This window comes from Triticum aestivum, chromosome 2A, assembly GCF_018294505.1.
Source record: "Triticum aestivum cultivar Chinese Spring chromosome 2A, IWGSC CS RefSeq v2.1, whole genome shotgun sequence".
In the NCBI taxonomy this organism is placed as follows: Eukaryota; Viridiplantae; Streptophyta; class Magnoliopsida; order Poales; family Poaceae; genus Triticum; species Triticum aestivum.
The window spans coordinates 107,356,732-107,383,110 of NC_057797.1; the positions used below are offsets into that span (position 1 = coordinate 107,356,732).

General features: G+C 40.7%; 3 protein-coding genes and 1 non-coding gene across 5 annotated transcripts; 1 reads left to right on the forward strand and 3 right to left on the reverse strand.

The window, feature by feature from the left end:
• The first annotated feature begins 548 nt into the window (after positions 1-548).
• LOC123187848 (integrin-linked protein kinase 1) lies at positions 549-5,374 on the forward strand. Of its 2 annotated transcripts, XM_044599810.1 has the most exons (11): positions 549-1,078; positions 1,632-1,706; positions 2,357-2,473; positions 3,031-3,125; positions 3,343-3,463; positions 3,547-3,626; positions 4,341-4,400; positions 4,475-4,596; positions 4,682-4,767; positions 4,861-4,976; positions 5,070-5,374. In XM_044599810.1, exons 1-11 carry the CDS (start codon positions 749-751, stop codon positions 5,197-5,199), a joined length of 1,332 nt encoding a protein of 443 aa, XP_044455745.1. In that variant the 5' UTR covers positions 549-748; the 3' UTR covers positions 5,200-5,374. The 2 variants fall into 2 exon arrangements, with proteins under 2 accessions (XP_044455745.1, XP_044455746.1); XM_044599811.1 differs by lacking the exons at positions 549-1,078; positions 3,031-3,125.
• A 1,624-nt stretch (positions 5,375-6,998) lies between these two features.
• LOC123038367 (U5 spliceosomal RNA) lies at positions 6,999-7,117 on the reverse strand. The gene has a single exon (XR_006417821.1). It is a non-coding gene; the product is annotated as a U5 spliceosomal RNA (small nuclear RNA).
• Positions 7,118-7,820: 703 nt separating this feature from the next.
• LOC123187849 (transmembrane emp24 domain-containing protein p24delta9) lies at positions 7,821-10,727 on the reverse strand. Its single transcript, XM_044599812.1, has 4 exons — positions 10,373-10,727; positions 10,061-10,270; positions 8,403-8,479; positions 7,821-8,194 (listed from the first exon to the last, which is right to left on the reverse strand). The coding sequence occupies exons 1-4, from the start codon at positions 10,625-10,627 to the stop codon at positions 8,050-8,052; spliced, it is 687 nt and encodes a 228-aa protein (XP_044455747.1). The 5' UTR covers positions 10,628-10,727; the 3' UTR covers positions 7,821-8,049.
• Positions 10,728-12,897: 2,170 nt separating this feature from the next.
• LOC123187850 (uncharacterized) lies at positions 12,898-23,035 on the reverse strand. Its single transcript, XM_044599813.1, has 20 exons — positions 22,866-23,035; positions 22,705-22,774; positions 21,749-21,791; positions 21,361-21,438; positions 21,171-21,255; positions 21,006-21,088; positions 20,800-20,857; positions 20,102-20,212; positions 19,461-19,518; positions 19,221-19,317; positions 18,660-18,695; positions 18,358-18,494; positions 17,491-17,561; positions 17,358-17,411; positions 17,107-17,249; positions 16,842-16,991; positions 15,903-16,136; positions 15,755-15,814; positions 13,949-14,182; positions 12,898-13,459 (listed from the first exon to the last, which is right to left on the reverse strand). Exons 1-20 carry the CDS (start codon positions 22,978-22,980, stop codon positions 13,319-13,321), a joined length of 2,058 nt encoding a protein of 685 aa, XP_044455748.1. The 5' UTR covers positions 22,981-23,035; the 3' UTR covers positions 12,898-13,318.
• Positions 23,036-26,379: the final 3,344 nt, after the last annotated feature.

Consider the following 26,379-nt stretch of genomic DNA (forward strand, 5'->3'; position numbering starts at 1 on the left):
AACGAAGCAAATAACTTGATTATAAGGTAAATTCATGATTACCAATGCCTAGCTATGTTTTGATCTTGACTAACAGAAAGGTCAAAGGGTGCAATGTGCAGGTTCAAAGAGCTCCTGGCACTTTCTCCGACCAAAGAAGTCTTTCAAGCCAGATTTTTTTTTCAAGATAACAATAAAACATGGGAGCATCCATGTCCATGCATGGAACAGTACTCGAGATATAGAGTGCTATTGTCTTACATTTCTCAATATCCCTAGCTTTATTATCAGTATTCTGATCATCATTATATTTTGTTGGTACACAATTATAGTTTGTTTATTTTATTGATCTATTTTCTTCCTAGGATGATTGCGGATTGTTTTCACATGATGATACGCTTACTAGTTATGGCCAAATCGGTCAATTTGTGGCAGCTGTTTTCGTTTTCCACGCGAGGGCGAGGCGGGGACATCGCTGACACGGAACGTTCCCCCGCCCGGTGGGCGGCCGCTCCAGGCTGGCGCACAAGTGGGCCGCGCCGCGTCGGTCAAGCGATTGCGGAAAGAATTACTGGTTAACGCGGGCGCCATTTCCATATCAGATCGGATCCCACTCCATCGCTGGACGCGATCACGCGCGCCGAGGGACACAGAATCCGCCCCGCTCCTCAATACTCGGACTCCACGGCCAGCGTCCGTCCGTCCGTCGCAGGGAGAGAGAGAGAGACAGGGAGGGCGGGGGAGGGAGGCCAGATTCGGCGGGCGGGAGATGAGCGGGGCGGAGGAGGAGGCGGCGCATGCGGCCGGCCGGGGCGGGGGCGGGTCGTCGGGGAGCGGCGGCGGCGAGGGCCACCCGCGCCGGCGGTTCGACGACAAGAGCCTGGTGGCGCGCACGTCGCTCATCCTCTGGCACACGCACCAGAACGACGCGGCCGCCGTGCGCAAGCTGCTCGACGAGGACGGCACGCTCGTCAGCGCCCGCGACTACGACAGCCGCACGCCGCTCCACGTCGCCGCGCTCCACGGCTGGCAGGACGTCGCTGAGTGCCTCCTCGCCAAGGGCGCCGACGTCAACGCGCTCGACCGCTGGCAGAACACGGTGAGGCGATCCTTCCTCCTCCCCCCTTCCGCCTCGTCTGGTCGCTCCGCTTGTTGGTTGGATTCGGGTCATGATGCGGTCCGGGCTTCTTCGCGTGCTGAAATCGTTCGGGTTTGGCATTTGTGTTGAGCTCATATTGGCCCGTATTCCGATTGGATTTGGTTTCTTCCGTCATGAATTGAATTCGTCCTGATGATTATTCTCGAGGGAAAAACGATGAGCGTGAGCGTCTTGTTTGCACTTGAGCTTTTCATTCGTCTGATGTCGCTCGTGCCACCATCTGCCTTTGGGTACTTGGTTGGGAGCTCCGGCTGTGCTCCACGAAATTAGGATTACCACTGCGAATTGGCGGGGCTTGTCCTATATGATTAGTTGTTCAAATGCATCTGCAACGAGTTCGCTGTTGAATGCATATTTGCTTCGGAGGTTCTAGTTCCTGCTTGGTTATGTTTATGCTGCATGGTCGTGACTGTATGCTGCTTTTCATTCCAATTTCTAGTATTGTGATATTTGTCATAATTGCTCACGATGCTAACCTTTGGTTGATTTACAGCCACTTGCTGATGCAGAGGGTGCAAAGAGGCATGCTATGACCGAACTGCTCAAGAAGCATGGCGGGTTGACATTCGTAAGTAGCCATTCACTCGGGTTCGTTTCAATAGATTGTCTTGCTTATTCATTGCAAAGCTGTAGCGATGCTTAGTTTCAAACATTAGCTCAACATTTCTAAATTTGTAACATGGCACCAGGTAATTTCACCAGCAACTGTATGGTATGTAATTAGTGGGTGCGTTCCCCATATATTGCTCTGCAACTGTCTTTGTCATGTTTCTGAATTTGTATCCAGGGCACCTGGTCCCAAATATTGTTACCAGAAGTAGAAGTGGAGTCTTTGGATGTGTCAGTGTTGTTTGTGGAAAATGTTAGACGAGGTACAATGGATGATTCCGGTATCTTGCTGCTTTACACATGCGCATCAGTCAGAAATTGATGTTTGTAGAACAGACGTGTCATTGTTGATTAGGAGATCATAGTGGATAATACTAAGGATGTGTTTCAGAGGTTTACTTGTCTATTTTCGTTTAATGGGTAGTTCTGGTGCACCTTTCAAGCGTGACCAAATCAATTATGCTCTACATAGTTGGAATAAATGTTATGTTTGGGTAAGAGCTGTTTAATAATCATCGAGACATCATTTGATGCTTATAGTTGTCACCAGCCTTTAATCATGCTCTGAAATCTGATACGCTGGATTCCTCTGATTCATTTTTGCTGCAGGGGAAAACTGGAAGCCACTTTGAAGCAAAGTCAATTCCACCTCCCCTAACAAAAAAGGCTGACTGGGAGATTAACCCACTTGAATTAGATTTCACAAAAGCAGTAATGATCGGAAAGGTCAGTATTCTCGAATTATCTCTTGGTTGTGTGCAACTATTAATCTGTTATATCTCCAATGTTTATGTGATGCAAAGCAGTCTTAGTTAAGCATTGCAATTGTTATCAAGGCAAACTGAGACTGTTGTGATTTCAAGCTCGATTTAATGCTAGTTGTTAGTTAACTAATGGACCTCGCATTTCTCATGATTACAAAATGTCCATGGCTCGCATTTTGAAGTTTATCCAGTTGGGTAGCATTTGGCTTGTTATTGCCGTAGTGAGCAAGGTGGAACTATGACCCATAATTTTTCCATCGGTTAACTCATTAGTTGTATATTTGGTATGTCAAATTAGATAGAGGCAATAAACTTACTGTTTAGTTCCGGTCGTTTTACATGCTGACAGAATAATGGATGTTAAACATATTTCGGCGGTAAAAAAATCATTTTAGATATTTGATTGAAAGTAAGCTCGGTGTAATACTAGGAAGATAATGGGCATATATTGTCTACATTTCCATAATAAACGTGTGCTTTGCTCCTCATTTAGTTCATTAAACCTGCTAACCACTGCAGGGTTCTTTTGGTGAAATCCTGAAAGCAAATTGGCGAGGAACACCAATTGCTGTCAAACGCATTCTTCCATCATTATCCAACGATAGACTGGTTATGTAAGTAAAGTTTATTCACGTAATCACCAAGACTCCCACATTTTGGACCCAGTTGCCAGCTTTCTAGTACTCCAGCTGATTGGCTAGGACTAGCCTCTTGCATTTCTATATGGTTAACTAATGTTCTGTTCAAGGTGTGACTGGACACCTTATAACCTTTTGCCGCATGTTTTATCTCATGGAATATTTCCTTACCAGCTACTTTCCTGGTTTGCAGCCAAGATTTTAAGCATGAAGTCAACTTGCTAATTAAGCTGAGGCATCCAAATATTGTACAGTTCCTTGGAGCAGTCACAGAAACCAAGCCTTTGATGCTAGTTACTGAGTTCCTCCGAGGAGTACGCAATCTGTTTTGGAAGTCAACTACCCTGTGATGTGGACTCTATGGCACTCACTAATGTTGTACTAAATGCATTTCCAGGGTGATCTTCATCAATATCTCAAGGAGAAAGGCTCCCTCTCCCCACTTACTGCCGTTAACTTCGCATTGGACATCGCAAGGTATTCTCATCTTTATGTGCTTAGCTCTTACTACTCCCTCCGTTCCTAAATATAAGTCTTTTTAGAAATTTCAATAAGGACTACATACGGATGTGTATAGACATATTTTAGAGTGTAGATTCACTCATTTTGCTCCGTATGTAGTCCGCATTAGAATCTCTAAAAAGACTTGTATTTAGGAATGGAGGAAGTGTATACTACATAATCTGGATAAATATGATTGACACTTCTGCAAGATTAACTGTATCCTTCTCTTGGAAAATTAACTACCTATGCCCTTGAATATATAGTTTTCGACAATCTTATTATGGTTCATATGTTAGATCATTTTAATCTATATAATGCATTTATAGTGAACACTGATTCTCTTATGCGCCTCTCGTTCATCTGTAAGATACTCGCTAATCAGAATTGACTCTTAATTTTGCTGTCAACAAATTCATCCAAGTGATCAGTAATAGTAAACTGTTGGTACTAGTTATAGTGGCATGGTCTCTTTATATCTATTTGAACTGCAATGTGGGTTTATACTAACACCACCTCCTTGAATTATCACACACAGTATCCTTTCTTATTCTTTGGGTTATTCTTTGGAAATAAGTACTTTGCATGATAGGTTCTAGCTCTCCATATGAATAATCACTTGATCTGGTGATCTGTTTTTAATCATAGAAATAAAATGATTCATGTGTTTCTCTTGATTATCTTCTGCAGGGGCATGGCCTATCTTCATAACGAGCCTAATGTTATCATTCATCGGGACTTAAAGCCAAGGTATGATGCCTTTACCTGTTTTTGCTAATGCGAGCAACTTCATATCTGGTCTAACCTATTATGTCAATCCCCAGAAATATTCTTTTAGTTAATACTGCTGCCAACCACTTGAAAGTTGGAGATTTCGGTCTTAGCAAGATTATCAAATCTCAGCATGCCAATGATGTATACAAGATGACCGGAGAGACCGGAAGTTGTAAGTCCCCATAAGTTATTTGATTTTTCTTTCCTCTTTTATACTTATCCTCACTAGTTGGCTTGATAATTGTTCAAAAATATAGATCGGTACATGGCTCCTGAAGTTTTCAAGCACCGGAAATATGACAAGAAAGTTGATATTTTCTCCTTTGCCATGATACTTTATGAGGTAATTTTCCATCTAAACTTAGAATCCAGCAACGTGTCATATTGTATGATCATGCCTGTTCAAAATGACAGTAAATGTTACTTTCGATTGTAGATGCTGGAAGGGGATTCACCTTTTTCCAGTTATGAACCTTATGAGGCTGCTAAGTATGTATCAGACGGGCATCGCCCAACTTTCCGTTCAAAAGGACATACCGCTGAGCTGAAAGAGTAAGTGCAAGCTAAACAGTACCCTCTTAATATTCTGCTGTTGCCATGTTCATGTAAGTCTCCAGTGTTGTAACATGGTTTTCCTAATTGTAGATTGACTGAGGTATGTTGGGCTGCGGATGTCAATTTGAGACCATCTTTCCTAGAGATACTCAAGAGGCTGGAGAAGATCAAGGAAAGCTTGGCATCCCACGATCACCACTGGCATTTATTCTCACAATAACAATGCATATATTCGTTACGAGCAATTTAAACTACAGGTGTTGTTGTGAATCTGAATTGATTTACTTGGGAAATTGGTGCCGATTGTGTACAGATTAGATGGGTCAAAAAATGTCCACTGAAACGACAAAAACTCTGCTGCTTTTCTTTCTGCTAAAGCTGATATATTCTTGTTTTCCCCATATCATTATTGCTTTTAGCTAATTCTGAAAGCTTGGAGAGTTATTGAGCCCATAGTTCTACAGCATATATCAAAATAGATAACCCACCCTTTACCATTTATCAGAGGTTTACATTCCTTGAAATTGCTTCAGAAGACCGTAGAGCTCTTATTTGTAAATGTACACTCTGTAGAGAAATACCAACTTTCAACTTTTTTTAATCTGGATAACTGTAAGATGATTTTGAGATTTTGCATAAACCAATTGCGTTCTCATCGTCACTGCCAAAGTAGCCAATTTTTTTTTGCTTCAACACATGCACGGGCAAGATTGGCACCATCATGAAAATAACACAGTTTTTTTTTTCTGAGGGGGGCACAGTTTTATTTGAGTAGTTTCCTCTGCAACGTTCTTTTTGTGTGATTTTCAACAGAAAAGAAAAACATTACGTTGTTTTCTGGATTTTACCTCAGAAAGTTGTTCCTGAGCGTCAGTCATTTTTAAATACCTGTTCTTTTAGGCCTCACCCGGCACCCTAGTCTTCAACAGAAAAAAAAAACTGAAATACTCCCTCCGTCCCATAATATAAGAGCGTTTTTTACACTAGTTATGGGACAGAGGGAGTAATAAATTTCTATGCATAACTTTTCTATCATCACAAAAGAAAACATTACTTTGTAAAGATATGGCTCAAGGTCTACATGAAGTACCATGACAAGATTGTTGTGACATTGAATCAGTATTCAACGCAAAAATTGAGCTGGTGATCTTGTAAATAAAGCATGTATGAATCGATCATGTCTTTTCTTATGCTAAACCTAAGCAAAAGAAAAAGAGGTCCAAGAGACAGACCCGAATAAAGAAGAAATAGTAATCTTTGACGAATTAGGATTAAGCAGTGCAGCACCAACAAGAACACATTCAAATTCCTGAAATAGCACACAATTCTCACAGGAGTGGCCAACCATGACGGTGTACAAAATGCAACATTTATAACAAAACCAAAACTCAAACATATATTTTGAGAAGAGTGACAGAACCTGCAAAGTTGCAACATAGAAGCAACACGACCAGGCTTGAAAATTTAAAACCAATGAATTTATCAAATCAGAATAGTTGGGGCTTTTCACGGAGAAACAGGCTCAGAGTTGGCTCACCACTGTAAATATTTCATTTGAATTGTTTTAGCTGGGAGAATTTCACTAAAAATGTAACTCCGAAATGCAGAGTGTTTATCATCTCAAATCTATCATCTCAAATCTCAAAAAGAGGAGGCGCACAAGCTTTGAAAATTTTAAACCAACTGATTTATCAAATCAAAATTCAGATTAGTTGTGGCTTTCTCACAGAGAAACACGATCCAAGAGTTGCTCACCACAGTTAATATTTCATTTCACATGTTTGAGATGAAGAAATTCATCAAAAAAGTAACTCTGAAATGTTTATCATGTCAAAACGAGGAAGCACAAGCTGAATTCAAATTTAAATTCAGTATTGGTGGGGTCTACTCACAGGAAGAAGACACCCTTCAATAATTAGCAGCACAAAATTTAAATAAAGGATTGGTGGGGTCTACTCTCAGGGAGAAGACATCCTTCAGAAATTAGCAGCATAAACTTTAAATTAAGGATTTGTGGGGCCTTCTCACAAGTAGAAGACACCCTTCAAAAAATAGGGTATGCTGCTTAGTGTGGCGTGCACACGGTATTCTTTAGTAAAAGGCGAAAGAATAGTTCGCTTTGTGCTCACCACGCAGCTGCGTGCCTTTCACTGCTCCCACTACGCCCTCTTATATAGCCGAGCTCCCTCCCCTCTCTTCCTCAGCCAGGCGAGGTGGGACTAAACGAAACGCGGCTGGCTCCGCCTCCTCCACTCCCGTCGCACATGCTTCACCAGCAAAGCCCACAGAACAACAGAAGACAATATGGGCCAACCAGGTGATCAGCCCACCCCAGAGGCAACAATAGCCCAGCCCAACAGGCCCGTCGCCTCACACTTCTGCAACTCCTTTTGAGTGCGGAACACACACACACACAAAAAAGAGTGCGGCACACCCATCAGAATTTTTATTTTTTTTCAAAACGGAGGCAAAAGATTTGCCTCATCGATTAATTAAGAAGAAGAGAATTGCCCAGTTAATTAACGGAAAACCGGACGAAAACCGATACATATAGACCACATGCGGACTACTCGCTAAGAACCAAACTCCATAACCCCACTATCAACCCATCAGAATTTGATCCGTTCCTCAAAAAAAAAAAAAAAATTGCGACACATTCCTTCCTAGGTCGTGTGAGCACCATGTAAAATCGGGTGATTCTTTATTCTGCTATTGTGAACCCGGGAAACTATTTGTATTATTTGGTCACTACAACATTACTCACGAGTCATAACAGTAGCGACGATGTGGCTCTACTCAGCTCTAGAAAAAGAAAACAATGTCACTCTACGTTACATCATATGAAACCATCAACAGAAACATTTCAGCCCTGTTCAAGAAAAAAGGGGAAACATTTTACAACTGTATTTGATCGGGCAGAAGATAGGGCACAGAAAGGCATTTCACAAGTATGATGATCGACGGTTTCTTTCTTACTGATGGTTCGAGTATTCGCTTGGAAACATAGGTTAACAGCTGGCAGAAACAATATACCCTAATTCGCAACGATTTGTTTGTGATCATGGGGGAACTACAGCAGCTTCTTTCTCTCGAAAAAGGTCTTCAGATGCCACAGCTGCAGCCCTGCCACGGATAAGCAGATGCCGAGCGAGAGGAAACTCAGCCACCCCATCCTCGAGCTTGTCTGCCTGTTGATGTTCTGCATTTCCTCCTCCCTGCACGAATGACAGGTCAAAAAAACTTAAACTTGGTTTCAGAATGACGTCACTAGTTACCACGGAATAAAATTTTGCCAGCGCCAAAAAAAAAAAAAAAACTATGCGGATGAATGACAGGCCAAAAACTTGATCTGAGAGTTAGCTGCGGTAAGTATATCATCAAATAAAGTTTTACCAGTGCTAGAAACAATAGGCAGTATTGTACCTTTCACGTAGATAAAACATTTCTTCATGGATAGATTTGATGGTATCCTCTAGCTTCTTCAGCTCTAGTTCCATCATCTGCAACAAGAATAGAAATGCATGAACAGGCTGATCCTACGACGAAACGATATAGGAGTTATAACAGGTCGTGGAAGATCTATGTATTTTTAATAGTAATAATTGGTGATGTACAACATGTTACTGGCTGTTCTCTCAAGATGTATAGGCATGACAAACAAAATGGTGACTTAACAATGTTAATGTGTTTTGTTCATATTAATACCATGCTCACAGAACCAGATATATTTTTGGGGGCTTATTTCATGACTTTATGAGCAGTGTTCAAAAGCTACTATGAACCCCTATTGTGCCTACTGTTTAAGAACCAACACTAGCTGACACAATGATACACGTTACCAGCAATGATATGTCGATGTGCAATTATTATATGGACAATGTTGCAGATAAGCTACCAAACACCCAATTTCTGAGAGATAAAAGAATCAGCGGGCACTGAGTCTCTTTTCTGCATTCCTTTTCCTTTTTATGTGAAAATATGTGCTTATGATGAAGAGTGATGAAAAATGGCAACATGTCAAAACTAAAGAATATCCAAACTAATCACATATCAAATTCATATATGGCGAGACACCAAAAGCTTGTTTGACATAAAAAACATTTGTTCAGTGAGAATCTGACTCTAAATCATACCTTACATTGTGCGCAAATGATGTTCACAATCCAAGTACAATAACATACAAAACCAAGTAAAAAAAGCCTAACAGAACATTAAAAAGTCAATGTTGTAACCTAATTCATATACATACTCTTGTACAAGTATCAAAGTGAGCAAATCAGAACACAATAGTTAGCTTAATTTAACTAACCACAGCACTATTCAGCATCTTCTCCAGACACACTAATATGCAATAAAGGATTGGCTTGCAAGAACTGTCTCATATGCTTAAACTCCTTGAATCAAAAATTGAAACAACACAGATGCATACTCGAATCAACTCAGGCCTAGAAGGGACCAACATACCACCTCACAGGCGGATCGCTCAACATAAAGTAGAAAAGCCAGAAGTGAATTGATTGCAGGTGTGCTCAAAATGACTAGTGTCTACACATACCACAGAAAATTGCATCGCAACCCACTCAAGCAAACAAGCAAACTAAGAAACTCAACCTAAAAGTATATAAATGACAAAAATTACAAGAGATAACGGTTTCCACACCGAGATAATAACAGACGCTGCAAGCCTACCCTGTTCTCTTTAAATTTCAGCATACCCTAGAACTGAATAACTCAATCAAAGTTACAAAATCTACCAGTCCTAGAGACATACACACGTAAATTGCTCTCGAACAGACAAACTTGCAAACAACTCTGTCAATGACATGACCCCCGAACAACCCATCATAATAACCCAACAACGCGCGCAAACTCACAATTTATTTCACATCCAAGCACCCACGTGGGTGACAGGCAGAGTCTATAATTCCCTGCTGCTAGGCGCAAGTTGCAAATTCAATAGAATGAATCACTAGCCAAAACTATATTATCTACAGGGCAATTCAGCCATATGAAACAACACATTAGTTGAAATTTGAGCACAAACTGAAGTAAGCAGCCCAAGGGCGAATCGAAACACTCACATCGACCTTGCCCTTCTTGGCGACGTTGGACCAGTCCTTGGCCATGACGCCGCTCTTCCAGTCGAACTCGAAGGTGACGGTGACGGGCGGCTTGTGGTCAGGCGCCCAGAAGCAGGCCAGGTAGTCCCCGGCCTCCACCGCCGTGAAGGCGAAGTGCCCCGACTGCACGTTCTCGGAGTAGTGCATGCTGTTCCCGTACGGCGACGTCACCTGCGTCGACCCAATCGCACAAATCAGCGAAATCAACAGATCGCCGCGGTTTGCCCCAAACCCAATCGCGGGCCGCACGACGACGATCGATTAAGTACTTACCCTGAGGGAGACGCGGTGCGACTCGGGGAGCTGGGCGTCGGGGTAGCTGGGGTCGGGGGCGACGACGCTGTACTTGCCGACGGCCATGGAGTCGACCTTGATCTCGTCGGAGATGCACTTGGTGTGGCCGGACTCGAGGTCGAACCGGAGGGCGCGCGCCGACGGGGAGGCCGCGAAGAGGACGGCGGCCAGGAGGAGGAGCGTGGAGGGGCGCAGCCATCTGGAGGCGGGGGATCCGGGGCGCCGCGCGGCCATGGCCGGAGATCGGAGCGGGAGTCGAAGCGCGAGGCAAGGTCCGCGGACGAAGTCACGAGGTGGTGTTGGGCGTTTGGCTGACTGGGAATCTGGGATGGGGATGGGGGAGGAGGGGAGAGGCTTGTTGAGGTTTGTGACGTCCAAGTGACTAAAAGTTGTACTAGCCCTATCAATCTTTTATTAGCTGATATTTAGTGATCAATTTCCCTAAAAAAACTGAGAATAATTTTCATAGTACTCGAACTATGAGATCGCTTCGTGCATTAACATTGTTGAACGTTGAGACAGCAGGAGATTATAAGAGTATAAGTTAGTTGATTGATTGCCAATTTGATCTTCTCAAGGGAAGGTGCAGGTTTTTAAGTTGGTATCTGAACTTTTAAACCACAATCTTGGGATTCTGCAAAACTTGAACAAATTTTTCTATTGGCAGATGTGTGCGAAATTCGAAGGATTGTCTCGCCATGGGCAGGTGATGATTTCATTGCATGTCCGCTAGAAAAAAAGAAAGATAATTTTATGTTAAGAGTGTCTATCACTTTGTTTTAATGAGCTCCTGAGTGGCTCAGTCGTTTAGCTCTCGGCCATATGAGAGATGTGAGTCATCACGGATGGAAGGCCATCTGGTCAAGTCCTGCACCCCCTAAGGTTCTTACCTTCGTTCGGCAATTAGCGATAGGTTCCCTTGCAACATGATGCAATAAAGATAAGAGAAATTTGGAGGCAACGCCTACTTGCCTAGTTTGTGGAGTTGAACATGAGGACACGGTTCATGTTTTTTGTACTAAGCGTTTGTGGTGAGCCATGGCCTCTGAACGGGAATTGTTGGATGTTATAAAGATACAACTTGTAGGGGATGAGTGGTTCATCTAGCTGGTGTGCGAGCTTGACGAATCTATGCAAATTCGTTGCTGCTTCTATGAAGGATTTGGCATGTGATAAACTAATTGGTACATGAGAAGACTGTCCCTCTAGTGGCTGTATCTACCAGATTCCTTTCTAGTTATCTTGCATCTTTGCAATCCTTGGAGGCATGTTCATCATGTTGAGGTAAAACGGTAGCACACAATTGCTTCCCGCTCACGAGACCCACATGCAATAACACTATTGTCGATGTTTTCTCGCCATGGATTTCTTCGCTTTCCTAGTCACGTGAAACTGGATACCGATGGTTCCGTTCTTGACGGGAGAGCCAGCGCAGGGATGATACCCCAGGACCATGAGGGCTCCATCATATTCAGTTCATGTCGACAACTACACACATGCAATGACGTTCTTGAGGCTGAAATTTTGGCAATCATTTAAGGACTCTCTCGCACTACAATGGGGCAACCTTCCTGTTGAAGTTAAATCCGACTATTTGGAAGGGATGTCAATGATCAAGAGCATGGAGAGCAACAAATTAGAATTAGAATATTCCTTTTTTTGGTTTGTGAGATCAACGATAGTGTGGGAGAACATAATTCTTGTATTAATCAAATTCACCATAGGGGTAATTGTGCTAATCATTTCATGGTTACCTTCGGTAGGTTGCAAGGGCGGACGGCTGTTTGGCTTGGCTCCGGGCCAGAGGAAGTCTTGAACATTGTAAGACGAGATTGTAATGCATAAACCTTGAGTAGTATAAGAATTATTTCACTAGAAAAGTTAAAGATGTGTATATGAGAACTTATGCTGAAGTCTGTGTACACCGATAAATTGACACATCGACATTTTTTAATTAGTTTGAGCACTTATGTCATGAATGGCTATGAAGCGAGTGTCTCAACTAGCGGCTTGAAGCCATCAAAGATTAGATCACATCAAGACTTCATTGACATAGTTGCTCAAACAGTGGCTCGGATAGAAGACAAGGCCACCTCAAAGCCATCAAAGATAAGATCACATCAAGACTTCATTGACATAGTTGCTCAAACAATGGCTCGGATAGAAGACAAGGCCGCCTCAAAGCTCCCTTTCCCTCAGCATTATCCAAGGTCTGAGAGGACTCTCAACTCTATAGGAATTTGGGATGTAGCTTTGGTAGTTGTTCCATAGCCAAATATAACATTTCATACATTAAACAGCCTTGAGATACAATTTTAAAGGTTTTATTTCATATAAATATATGGTAGCTGAAAACAGAAATCATGATTTATATGACAAATGTGGTCGTACTGTTGTATCTGATGAATCTCATTAATCTTTTCTATATACCGATTGAGAAGTTAGGCATCACTTTTTTTAACATGCTATGTATCATGAAATGGGAGAGTAGTTTCTAATGAAACTTATGCAAAATCTCGCTTTTCCAAGCGGAACCTAAACAGGCAATCCTATTTATTCAGTATATACAGTACAGTGTATCCAACACAGGCTTGTGATGTAACTAATCTTTACTATCCATGTGTATGGAGTTTGTGGGGGTGGTGAGGTGTTCGTCGTCCATTCACCTCTTCCACCCCCAACTTCACAACCTCCGAACAAAAATTTAAGAACTTTAACAATACATTCCCTGAGAATCTGAGAGGCCTATGCCAGCTTCCAAGCAGATGGATAGATCCATGCAAAAAATATACAGCAATAAAGATCAGATATATGATCCAGCATTTTTCAGACTGGCTATGCTTTGTCAGGCACTAAGCTAATTTAGCCCCATCGCTCAACTAAGATATTTAGCCGAGTTTAACCTCAATGTTGGGTTACGATTCGTCAGTCTGAATCTGAGTCCTCTATCTCCCACTGACGAGCATCTCTGGGTTCAGGATCCGCGCTGGATTCAGGTTGACCAAAGAGTGTCGTGCTAAGCTTCGGACGGCGACGTTTGTCGGTCTTGTCTTTAGGAGCTTCGTCCTGAAAGACATAATATACGGTCAGAATTCAGCCATTGCGTTCATATAATATACGGTCAGAATTCAGACATAATATATGGTCAAAATAATATACGCTTCCTGAACTATATATAATACACAGTTAACTCTGAGTCAAAGCTTAACATCAAGTGCCATTATGTTGATGTTTTATTGGAAGAATGAACAGCAAACCATGACAGTGTGGGTGATTGTATTGCTGGCCTCAGTATTTCCTTTCATGCTACAAGTCAGGGAAAATGATATTGCAGTTTACGACTATTGCTCGTGAATAGTTCATGCCAATGTCAGGGAAAATGATATTGTAGTTTACGACTATTGCTCATGAATGCTTCATGCAATACTATATTGTCATTTAGCTGTAATCAGCTTGAGCAACAAATGTGAAAGCTGAGCGGAGTGAATGCTTGTTTGGATCAGTAAAGAATGCAAGTGGATATTATTTGACTTGGTAAGTCAAACAAGTACTTACCTTTGGAGTCTTCTGAGCTGATTGGATATTCTTGAACCATATTGTTCCCCATGAAATGCATGCAAGCATCAGCAAAGCTGGACCAATCCTTGGGTCAGTTAAGTAATCTCTGAAACTGAAGCCACTGTTCTGAACCCTCTCTTTTAAACTTTTCCCTGCCGAGCGGATACCTTTGGTACCGCTTAACCATTCCTTATTTGTTTCTTCAGGTACATGATCTGGTACCTTTGAAGTCTAGATACAGAAAATGGATGGCATAATGGATGAATAATTGTTCGACAAATATTGCACTTCAGACAAAATAATTTCTCCGAAAACATTATCATCTAATAGTTTAATGAAAAAAAAATTATGTTTCTAAAAATGCTTGTGAATTACTTGGTACGAATAAATGTGCTCATTTGATCTTGGCTTAATTCTAATTGTTAGAAAAGTTTCTTTGTACATAAACCATCAGTGCAAGGCTATAGAAAGGATTGGGTATTGCACATTTGCAGGGAGCACTGATATGATGTAAAAGAACAAATATTATGCATTCTTATTTCATCAGGATGATTCTGACATGAGGCAAAGGCGCAAAGCTGACCGAGGCAGACTCAGCAGGAAGAAAACGACCACACATCATTTTTCTGCTGAAACATGCCCAGGGATCGACCTCACTGCTTGTTTGCTCATTCGAAGATCTTCCAAAAAATGTAAAACCTCTCCTCTAATGTGCTTAAAAGAGTTTCTGACCATGTAGCTACTTATTGCCATTCCTTCAACAACTTAGGTATAAGCATAAAAGTTACACCCTCTGTTCAAATTGAACTGCCAAAGTGTCTTATATTAATGAACAGAGGTACTCCTCCGATCCAAAATAACTGTCGTGGTTTTAGTTCGGAGGGAGTAGTAAATAGCAAGAATGTGATCGTAACACAATTTTTTCTGGTCCTTTTAATGCACAACCACCTTATACCTACAAAGTTTTAGCTTACTTGTTACCCATATGTTCTGAGCATCATTTAAAGCATGCTTTCATCATATTAAGGCAGCATGATTAGCACGCCACCATCAGCCAACAGAAACCATAGCGACGATTTACCATAGTTAGAGAAGATTGGTGGTGGAGTGGAAGACGATGGAACAACACGAACGAAGCAACACGGGCATAAATGGAAGAGAGAAGAAACATCACACGATGTCCGATTGCAAGGAGGAAGTAATCTGAAAGGGTGTGCTATAGACTTGTAGTCGCTAGAGAGTGGGCCGTGGTAGGTAGTCATTGTTTGACGCTGGTGAAAAACACATGTACACCATACTGAGAGATGCATTCACAAAACCAAAAAATCATGAATGGAGGAAGATGACAACACCTTGTACTCTTGCACGGAGAGGGTGGAGGAGACGTGCGGGGGAGAAACATATGGGTGGGTGCACAATGGTTGATGTAAAGAGAGGGAGCAGAAGAAATACTGTAGTAAGGGTGGGGAAGAGACATCCATAGCAACATATGGGGCACTTAGATAGTGCATTAAAGTTTGCACCCCAATGTAAAGGTACGTGTCTCCTGCGCCAAGTGAGTTTAGGCATCTTTGGTATTCTTGGTGTCAGGTCCACATTTAATTTTGTTCCATATAGGTTTTTTTATTTAAGCGGATATGTTATCTCTTCAGAAATACTCCCTCCGTAACTTAATATAAGACGTTTTTTGACACTATGACAGTGTCAAAAAACGTCTTATATTAAGTTACAGAGGTAGTGCTACTTAAGTTCAGAAGACATGCTAGAGAAAGTTCAAAAGGGAACATGCTTTAAGAGACTTACAAAGTAAGGAATTTCTCTAGTATCTCCATCTTTGATAATCTGAGAGACCCACTTGTTTATCTGCCAAAATAAGCAATTAAAAATGTATTTTAAGCTGCATGACTTGACCGCATATATATGTAAACTAATAAACCAGTGAATTACGCACCTCCAGAATTTCATCTGGGCCATTATACCTAGCCACTAGCTGGGAGGCATCAGGAGTGTCCTGTCCCTGGAGAGTCTCTATAAGATTATTCTTTTTGTCGGCTTTCAACGCCTCGTATGTTGCATTTCTTTGGAAACGGACAATGAATACTTCAGGCTTATCATTGTCATCTTCAAAGCCTCTAGGACCACAGGCTCCATTGTAATCAGTGGCAAGGTAGAAGGCACAAATTTTCTGTAAAAGGAGGTACTGTTATCCAAATTTACAAGCTTGTTTGATTGTTCAGAATTGAGAATGTCATGACTAAGCCATTTGCTGAAGCTAGGGCCTAAATTGTTCCAAATACTCTGATTCCAGTGATATACAGCATCATTCATTGCAGAATCATTGTAGAATTTCAAGAATATACACTTAAATGGACATTGTTCCACTTGGTGGAAAATACTCCTTTCAGGATTTGTAGCTAATAAGCACATGAAAGGATCGCTTAATTTCTAACAGAGATTAATCACAAACATAGGAGGGTATGTTGCATATGGTAAAAAACAAAAACAAAATATGGATGTACAGCGAGAGCACATTTCAGGGTTTTAATGAGGCATGCGCTACAAAATCATATCACTCGAGAGGCCCGCTTCAATCAGATCAAGTACTGTTCTGCAATACTAGAGGCTATGATTCTTATCTGTAAGCTGGTCATGTAGTAGTATAAGGTAATGTAATGGACCTGGAACCTGGATATGAGGTGGTGAGAGAACCCATGAAAGACATCTTTATCTGAACTGAAGCAGATAAATATGCCCATATCTCAACTAATTCAGGAAAGCAGAGCAATAGCTAGTGTGGCCTTCTGGGGCATGTCACCAAACGGCAAGTACAGCACCACAAGCTTAAAAAATGTATATTAAAAATAAAAAAGAATTTTGTGAAGCAGTCTACCTTCTGCAATTCTCCATCCAACCAAACAAAGGTCAGCCTGTCATCTTTTAAGGCAGTTGCAGCACTTGTTACCTCTACTAAATTTTCCAAATTCCCAGCAGTACTTCCACCAGCAGCACTGAGTAGTTGATCCTGGGCCTTCCTCAAAATCTAAAGAAGTTTCAAGTTCCAAAACAATATAAGTTGGCAACTAATGAATGATGAAGTTGGTTCAGGAGGGATAACTTCACCAACTTGTTATTGCACCCAGCTTATAGAAACTTACTTGTCTCTTTTTACTTAATTCTACACCAGGGCGACCTGCAGCTATTACACAATACCATATCATCATTTCTTTCCCAGCGCGTGAATGACCTCTAGCATCACAACCAAGATCCAAAGATGTGTCACTTCTTAGCTGCTGGAGTTCTAATCAAGAAAAGAATTAAATGAGTATTACTGAAAAAGCACATAAGTTCTCTTAGTAAAAATGACAATCCAGTATACTGCTGATTCGCAGACAAATTTTAATAATACCTTGGTGCTTATGCTCCTCCATTATCTCTGTGAACTCGGACTTGCTAAAAGTTCCTGAATTGGAGGTAAAAAATCAGTTTGGTCCGATTTCACTGCATAAAATCAAAAGGATAAATAGGGGATAGAAGCTTGCCATGGTATACAACAGGTTTGGCACCTGGTCCCTTCAAGAAAACAAGTGCAGGAGCAGATTCCACTCCTAATCTGCTTGAGCAGAGACAAGAAAGTACTGATAAACATGATTTCTTAAAATTAAACACCGAAGTACTAATAGCTGTAGCCGATTCGACATGGAAATATGGTTTGCCATACTTAGCAAAAGATGTGTTTTGCTTCACTACAATGCAGTGCTCAATCACCGATCTGGAAATTACATTTTTTACTGCTAGAAAGCTGCTACCTGCGATTTCAGCATGCAGTGTTCAGACAACCCTAACTATCTTTAGAAAAACAGTAAAATTTCTCAAGAATACAGGTCCTAGAATACACAACTATTTATGCCATGAAGTCAAGGTAGTTTCCGCATACACGTGGCTTAGCCCTTCACCTGGTCGACTCCAATGTAACCCATGCACGGCCAATTTCTTGGCCTAGTTAATCAAACCAATTTCATGCGACCAACTTCGTGCATGTGCCCTAGTTAATCAAGCCAATTTCTTAAACGCTCTTATATTAGTTTACGGAGGGAGTACATCATATTCCTTCTTCCAGACCAAACAAATATCGGCTAGTAGCCATATGGCTACGATAATCAATTTACTGAAACATGAAACTGCGGTGAGAAGGTCTAAAACTGCAGTTTGCATAGTTAGCTAGATATGGATGAGGTTTCACAATGCTTTAAAATATTCAAACAGCTTGTATCAACTGAAGAAAATTCCAACTTTACTTATCAAAGCATGCAGCATTCAGTAGAAACAATTATACCATTATATGAATACCAACTCAGGCACAAATAAGAAAGAACAACATATTGTACATAAAGAAGTAAAGAACGTACGAATTCCACCAGATCTGGGATTCCTCTTCTTTCCATAGGACAAATGCAAAGGATGCATAGCTGGAATACTCTTGGGCAGCTTGGCGAAGGAATGGAGCCGCACGCTCCCCAGTGCTTGAGAAAAAGATAGCCTTGACCTATGCCGCACATAAAAAAGATGGCATGACTAGATTATAGCTATGGACTTAGGATTGTATGCATGTGCTCCACATGCACATTGAAAAGGGTGCAAGTAATAAGTAAGGCAGATAGCACAGATGCACGGGCATATGTATGAAAACAAAAGCAGTAAATCTAGTTACCTTATGATGGCTACTCTTCCCAATGAACTGGGGTCCCTGAAATGATATAAGCTCTGCATTAAAGGCGCAGTCCCTCTCAGGTAAAAATCTATCTAATTAAAGTGCAATTCTAGAATAAAAACAGACAGCACAGCGAATTATGAACAACAGGAATCATACATAGAGTGTACTCGTTGGCTATTGTACTTGTGGTGCCATAGGTTAGGATAATGCGGCATATATAAATTAATGATGCCATAAGACTAGGACTTGCTGTTGCAAATAAACAAGTGAAGACGGAACTGAGTCCTGAATTCCACTAACTAGGAGGTCATACAACCTCAGCTCCAAACTAGTACCTAGATGTGAGCGTCGAGAACATTCACTTAACTAGCATAATGACAAACCTATCTCAGGAGCCAAGAAGGCAATTTCATATATACTAACACCCATTAGGTCTGTACTCCATTGCCTAACACAAACTGTTTGCATGTTGTACTACTGATTACTGTGATTTCATATGATTCCTTAGAACACCACATAAACACGAACAAAAAAAAAAGAGCCAGTCAAAAACCTTACCAGTGTCTCCTTTGAATAGTACAAGATCCGAGGTAAACCAACAATTGATGATGCTACCCAGTTGACAACAGAATCCACAGTTAGCTCACCTGGGTACCTGGGTACAGGAAATGGTTATATTGAGGTCATATCTTTGGAATCGATTGAAATAGACATGTCGTAAACCATTAACAGGAATAGACGAGTCACACTTTTATTATTTCTTTAACTGATACTCTGGAATCTGATTAGAACAGTCACCTCATATAACAGGATGGATTTCTGCAGTTAGCAGGATATGCAACGAGAGCTGGTATACCTGCATGGGTAGATAGATATATATAGGAGTAGTAAAGAACATTAAACAGGAAAAAGTCTTTTTTTCTTCTAAAAAATAATACAAAGAACATGTAATGTTCAAAATTCGAACTACTAAATATTACTTCCTCCATCCCATAATATAAGAGCGTTTTTTACACTAGTGTAGTGTCAAAAACGCTCTTATATTATGGGACGGAGGGAGTACTATCTAAAAGACTAAAATTCAGGGCAAAATTGTAGGAAGTATTTTTGTTGATGCTCACTAAGTTGAAAAAAGATCCCTCCATCCTTGGCACGAAATGATGAACCTACCAGTTGTCTTGAATACTCTTTGGTTTCCACATTATTCCCAATAGCAAAACAAGGTTGTCATATTAAATTCCCAGAAGACCGCTTTACCAACTGTGAACCTACTCATTTTGACACAAATCCAGAACTAAAAACACCTAAAATAAGCATTTCCATGTGCTGCACTTGCACTTGCACTGATAATAGCTAAAGTGCTTACTTATGTTCATCTTATGATTGAAAATGACATGCTATCTTTTTTGTAACTTTAATGGCATGTTATCTTGACTTACCATTGCGGAAAAATGGCTGTTGAGAGAACCTTTTTTCTGCAAAATACCCCGCCAGTGGCACATCACCAAGTTCTACCATAGCAGTGTTGGCCACGCCGTCCAGTCGAGTGTCTAGATCATGAAGCAAATATTTTGTCAGAGACAAGAATGAAAGGTGAGGTATATTTAATCCACAAAGAGAATTCTCTATAGAAACTTCAATTTTTTGCATTATAAGACAGAAGCTGTAGTTATATTGAGTTGTCAACAATAGCATAGTATTTGGGAGAATGGAAAATGCCATCAAGTCAGCTGCCAATAGATCCACAAAATTGCTGCTCAAAGATAATGGCTAAAACTTCAGTTTAAAATGCAATGCTAGAAAGTAGCAAACTCTCATTTCGGCAAAAATATTTCCATGGACAAATCTAGTTATAACTTGTGAGTGCAGAACATAAATTTCTATATATTTGTGAAGTGTCAATTTAAAAGAAGAAAATGAACAATGCTAGATCACAATTCTTACACCTCCATTTTTACCCATCATCCTTAAATATTACTAAATGCTATAAGAGGGATCGGACACAGAAAAACCAATGCAGCTCTGTTTCTCCACGGCTAATACTTTGACAATCACTGATCTTTTTATACAGTGTACAAATATGTTGTTAAAGAGTGCAATGCACAAAATGGCAAGCAAGTCAACATGGTAAACATACCAATTTGCTTCCAGTACTCAAAAAATTGAGCGCAGCGAGGACTCCCCTTTGAATAAACCTGCACAGTAGGGAAAAAATACAGCTGGTGATCAGGATTTCTTGTTTGCCAACTTCCAACAAAAAGATGTTCTCAAGAATCATGCAAATATGACGTACATAGAGCACTGAAAAGTTAAAATTGATGAAGTTACGGCCTTCTAACTTACCTGTATGAGCAACGGGTAATCTTCAGCAATGGCAGACATCAATGAGTCACGTGTGAGTACATTGAAGGCATGACCAGTCGAATCTATGGAACGGAAATGGTGTTATGTCCAAGACATCAAAAGGAAAACATCATTTCTTATCAGAATTAGATGGTTATAACTTACGAGATAAAGAATCTTTTAACAAAGGTAGATCTATTTTCAGGAAGTGCTCTTTTTGATATTGTTCTTTGACTCTCTCGAAGATATCCTACCATGATGAAAATTGCAAACTAAGGGTTAGATCAGAAAGGAAGAAAAGAAAAAGCCTTCCCGCGGAGACGCACGCAGAGAGGGAGGGGAGCAGGGAGATCACCGTATGATGATCCAGACCAAAAAGATCATAGTCCCGCTTCCAAACTGGATTTGTCAACAGCTCATACGCATAACGGATCTGTATAAAACACCACAGAACTATAAAGTTGTTTATGAAAGTCCATTAGTTGGAACTTTAAATAGAAACTACAGGGACCAAATAAGTAATGTACATGTTACTGAAACAAACGTAATGTACATAGAAAAACAAATAGTGGAAGTAATGTACACAGAAAAGCAAATAGTGGAATTGCAGTTTAAGGTGCTTCGGTGCACTGTGGAAAGCTAATTCAGCCCCCATGCATACAACACATGAAACTTTGTATGAAATATCTTCGTATTGCACATGGAAATTACAAAGGCTAGTAATTATGGATTCTGACTCTCACCTTTATAATATCAACAGTTGACCGGTCATTTGTTTCAGCAAGCCTAAAGTTGGCATCATGAAAAGGATCATTAATTTGTTGTAAATAATGAATTAAAAGTATGAAAACAAAACATGGCAAGAGGCAAGAAGCATAATGGTTACCAACAAAAAAAAATCCAATTTCAGGTATGGAATCATGTGCAGGGCCTCATCAGAGTTATATGTCACCTATGCTAAACTCCAAACTGTGACCTAAAAGTTGATATTCCATATCACGAGCTCGATGCCAATACACACTCTACCCTACAGGCAAAACTTTGCAGCTAGTAATGGGCACAACCAGAATTACTCCTAAAAAACAATATCTTAGTAACAGAATGGAGCAGGGAATTAAAAGCCTAGTCAAGCACCGACAGTCAGCAGTCAGCACCATCAATACATGTTGACGTATAAATGTATTGCCTAGTCTCTTCCATCAGATCGGTCTTTTGGTTGCATTGGCTAGAGCATGCACTTCTACATGGTATCAGAGCCAAGAGGTATTGAGTTCAAGACCCAGCTGGCGCAATTAAATTGCAGCCCATTTTCGGTCCACGTTTAGGCCTAAGGGAGCCACACGTGAGGGGGATGTTGACGTATAAATGTATTGCCTAGTCTCTTCCATCAGATCGGTCTTTTGGTTGCATTGGCTAGAGCATGCACTTCTACAATACACACAAAAGATAAACTAGACTGTGTTTGCTACTAACAGAACTGTCAGATTTGTCACCGGACACATCAATAAGTTACACCAACGCTACCAGATTGTTAAGCTCCAAACAGATGCCCAGCCCCACCAAGACCAGATCACGAGTCTACTGCCCAAACCAGAACTCATGGACTGCACTTGCGACTACAGTCAGACTCCATCCAGCAAAGCACACCACAGGGTTGGAAGTGAGAAATTATCAGTGAGGTCGGATCAATCGCGCTCACCACTCCTTGGAGAGCAGCTCGTATGCCTCGACCACCTTCTCCACCGGCGCAAACCTCTGGATTCCGAGCGCTGCAACCAAATCAACCAATCAATCCAACAAATCTCAGAACGCGTGCGAGAGCGCGAGGAGGGAGCGGGGAGCGGGGGAGCGGGCTCTCACCGTCGTAGTGGGAGGGCGGAAAGGATTTGGGCAGGACGAGGAGCTGGAAGAGGAAGCCGGCGGCGGCGAGGAGGATCGTCAGCCAGTAGCGGCGCAGCTCCTCCGGAATCGCCATTGGGGACAGGGCGGGCGGTAAAGGCGAGGTGGGATTATCAGGGGGTTTTGCACTTTTGCTCTTTGCGTGGCGACAAGGGCTTTGCTTTTTAATTTAATTATTATTATTAATAATTAATTAACAAATCTAAGTTATTCGATTGAACGGTTTAAAAAAAGGTTTTGCATGTATTTTTTTTTAAATAAACAGTTGTAGTTTCTTTTTCCAAAAAGATTCCTCTATCTATGCTGATCGCTAAAAAACAAAATCGATAGTGTGGCACACATATATACAAATATTAAAGTGGCTAAGCTAGCCTCAACCTCAAGCGTTTCAAGTGAGTGATCTTTTTAATTGACACGTGTCTTTGATTTTTCTATGGTTCATTCTTGATTTTGTGCTTTTTTTACCTGTGTAAGTGCTCTTTCTGTTAAGGTCTGGTCCACCGTCTTCATGTATCAAAATGACTAAGTTAGTCTCAACCTCAAGCGTTTCAAGTGTTAAGTGTAACTAATTTGTTTAATTGACACATGTCTTTATTTTTTGGGTCCACTCTTGGTTTTACACTTTTTTTTACCTGTGTTTAGTTTTCTTTCTATTAAGGTCCGGTCCATCGTCTTCGTGTATCAAAGTGGCTAAGCTAGCCTTGATCTCAAGCGTTTCAAGTGTTGAGCGTAACTGGTCTGTTTAATTGACACGTGTTTTTGGTTTTTCTATGGTCCATTCTTGGTTTTGTGCCTTTTTTACCTATGTTAGTGGTCTTTCTGTTAAGGTCCGGTCCACCGTCTTCGTGTATCAAAGTGGCTAAGCTAGCCTCAACCTCAAGCGTCTCAAGTGTTGAGCGTAAATGATTTGTTTAGTTGACATGTGTCTTTGGTTTTTCTATGATCCACTCTTGGTCTTGTGCTTTTTTTACCAGTGTTAGTGGTGTTTCAGTTAAGGTCCAGTTCATCGTCTTGGTGTATCAAAATGGCTAAGCTAGACTCAACTTCAAGCGTCTCAAGTGTTGAGGGTAAGTGATCTGTTTAGTTGACATGTGTCTTTAGTTTTTCTATAGTCCACTCTTAGTTTTGTGCTATTTTTACCTATGTTAGTGGTGTTTCTCTTAAGGTCTGGTCCACCGTATTCGTGTATGTTGCGTATTTTTTAACACTATACAGACACAGACGCTCATACATGCGCAAATACATTCATCCTTATAAACGTACGCGCACGCACGCACTACTTGTATGATCACCTCCGAGAGACTGGGGCGGCACATTATATTGAGATGGCAAAGTCATCACAGACGTCTTTGTAGTCGGCGGGAACATCTTCTCTACATGAACGCACATCGTCGAAAGGCCTAATGTAAATCAAAGAAAATGCAAGCATCAATGTCAAGTATAGGACTTGAAACCTGACGGACTGAAGATATTATTATCCTCTTAACCATCCAGTCACAGGTTGGTCCAAATGAGTCGGCATCAGTGTCCATAGTTACCCATGACACCACGCTCTTTCATGTGGAAAATAACTTTCTTGCATGCTGCTATGATCTCCCTAGCTTCTACAAATAAGGAAGTACAAGGACCAACATGAACTCGTTAAATACACAGATACTTTCACGGCATCAGCTTGCTTTCAAACACATTGTTTCTATTTTTCTCACTAAAAAAACAACATAAGTGCACACACAAACTTTCTGATTCGCGCCTCTTCCTACTAGTATTGTACTATCGTGGTCGGCGAGAGCATAATTTGATGGTGCCATTTTAAGCTAATTGTTAAAAAAGAGAATCCATTTAAAGCTCAGACATAGTACAAAATTCCATTTTACCCAATAGCGTATGTATGAGCGTTTGCGTCTATATTATGTTAGAAAAAACATTTCAAGCCATTGTAAAAAATCCATTTTAAGCTTACATTTTCTGGTCCGTTTATTCATTCGTGCCATAAAGCAACGCTGATGACGACTGCTCGGCGGTCATGTTGAACCATGCTTCATGGTGGTGCATAACAAAAAAACGGTTAGGGGCGTTCTAGCTTGCAAATTGCTTGGCACCATTGTGCGTCGGCTTTGCAAACCTAGCTGGGCCACAATATCCAACTCTACAATCGCAAAGAAGAACCCTATTTATATGGCATCACAAACATTAGCACACATCCTTGCACAAGAGGCTGTGATCATCTTTTCAGAATCACCTTTGATTTTTATCAAATGTTCAAATTTGTTGAGCTCTGTGATTCCCAAATTGGGTAAGCACTGTGTAAGCCTATGTGTGTCAATATGTGGTTGTGGTACACCAATTTGTATATGCCTATGTTGTACACGGTGTTTCTAACAAAAAATTAGGTAACAGGTGGCACTATTGGTTTGTCCTTGCCTACAAGGAATGCCAACACACTTTCTGCAAATCATTGACAAATTCAAACACCGTTCCCTTATATCAGTCACACTCACAAGATACTTGGTGTAGTTAAGGTCAACATTCTTCAGTTTAGGCAACTTAAAAAATCCATCAGAGTTGATCTGTGCGAGCATCAACCTTTTGTAATTTGAAAATTCATCCAAAAAACCTTGATGACCTTGTACATGATCAATGTCTAATGCTGATTTTAAAATACACTCATAATCATTGTTACCTTGAATTGAATCTTTAGTTTTTTGACATTACTGGATCTAGATGACATGTAGAAGATTTTTACACGCACGTAATTACTGAAGTCATTTTCATTTCTATCACAAGAATTGCACACCAGATTCATTGTAATTTTAATAATTCTGAAGTTGAACCAATATATAAATAAAAACTATCAATTCATCAAGTTCATACTCAAAATATAAGTTTCATCCTTTGTAACTTAACGCAACACCTTTTACATACATAAGGGTACCATCTTTTTTATCTGCATTATATTCCAGATCATAATATTTCATACTGCATAAACTTAATATGTCCAACAGATCAATTATTCCAACTAAACAAGCGAGTATAATGACACATAGTAGCAACATAAACATCAACGATGAGATACAACGGGTATTACAAACATTAAAGAACTCTAGAATAACAAACAACTATGGAGACGAAATATACAAGTACAACCAACGTCTTCAGTAAAAATCTTCATATATAACTCCAATCTCTTGTTGATATCATTGACGTCTTCCAATCGATGATAATAACAACTGCTCTATGCTCTTTCCTCTACAGAAATACTGGTCCAAGATGATTGTTCTTATATGAGAACAGGGGAGTACAAGAACAGACAACAAGCAACAAGAACAACACGATGAGTAGACATAATGAATCGGTCTTCCGGTGGAGTTTTATAAAAAGTGTTGGCCTATTATTAAGGGAGATTTGCTTCTGATGTTCCATGATTTATTTGCTGGATAGCTTCAGTTGTTTCACTTGAATTTTGGAACGATTATCT

What these genes read in the sequence shown, in the direction of transcription:
- LOC123187850 (XM_044599813.1), bottom strand. Translation starts at nt 22,980, where the DNA reads ATGGCGATTCCGGAGGAGCTGCGCCGCTACTGGCTGACGATCCTCCTC. An exon ending in TCCGCCCTCCCACTACGACG is followed by an intron (nt 22,775 to 22,865) that starts GTGAGAGCCCGC and finishes ATTTGGTTGCAG; the next exon opens with CGCTCGGAATCCAGAGGTTT. An exon ending in TGAGTACTGGAAGCAAATTG is followed by an intron (nt 20,213 to 20,799) that starts GTATGTTTACCA and finishes TTCATGATCTAG; the next exon opens with ACACTCGACTGGACGGCGTG.
- LOC123187849 (XM_044599812.1), bottom strand. Translation starts at nt 10,627, where the DNA reads ATGGCCGCGCGGCGCCCCGGATCCCCCGCCTCCAGATGGCTGCGCCCC. An exon ending in CGCACCGCGTCTCCCTCAGG is followed by an intron (nt 10,271 to 10,372) that starts GTAAGTACTTAA and finishes GGGTCGACGCAG; the next exon opens with GTGACGTCGCCGTACGGGAA. An exon ending in CCAAGAAGGGCAAGGTCGAT is followed by an intron (nt 8,480 to 10,060) that starts GTGAGTGTTTCG and finishes TTCTTGTTGCAG; the next exon opens with ATGATGGAACTAGAGCTGAA.
- LOC123187848 (XM_044599810.1), top strand. Translation starts at nt 749, where the DNA reads ATGAGCGGGGCGGAGGAGGAGGCGGCGCATGCGGCCGGCCGGGGCGGG. An exon ending in TTACTGAGTTCCTCCGAGGA is followed by an intron (nt 3,464 to 3,546) that starts GTACGCAATCTG and finishes ATGCATTTCCAG; the next exon opens with GGTGATCTTCATCAATATCT. An exon ending in CATCGGGACTTAAAGCCAAG is followed by an intron (nt 4,401 to 4,474) that starts GTATGATGCCTT and finishes GTCAATCCCCAG; the next exon opens with AAATATTCTTTTAGTTAATA.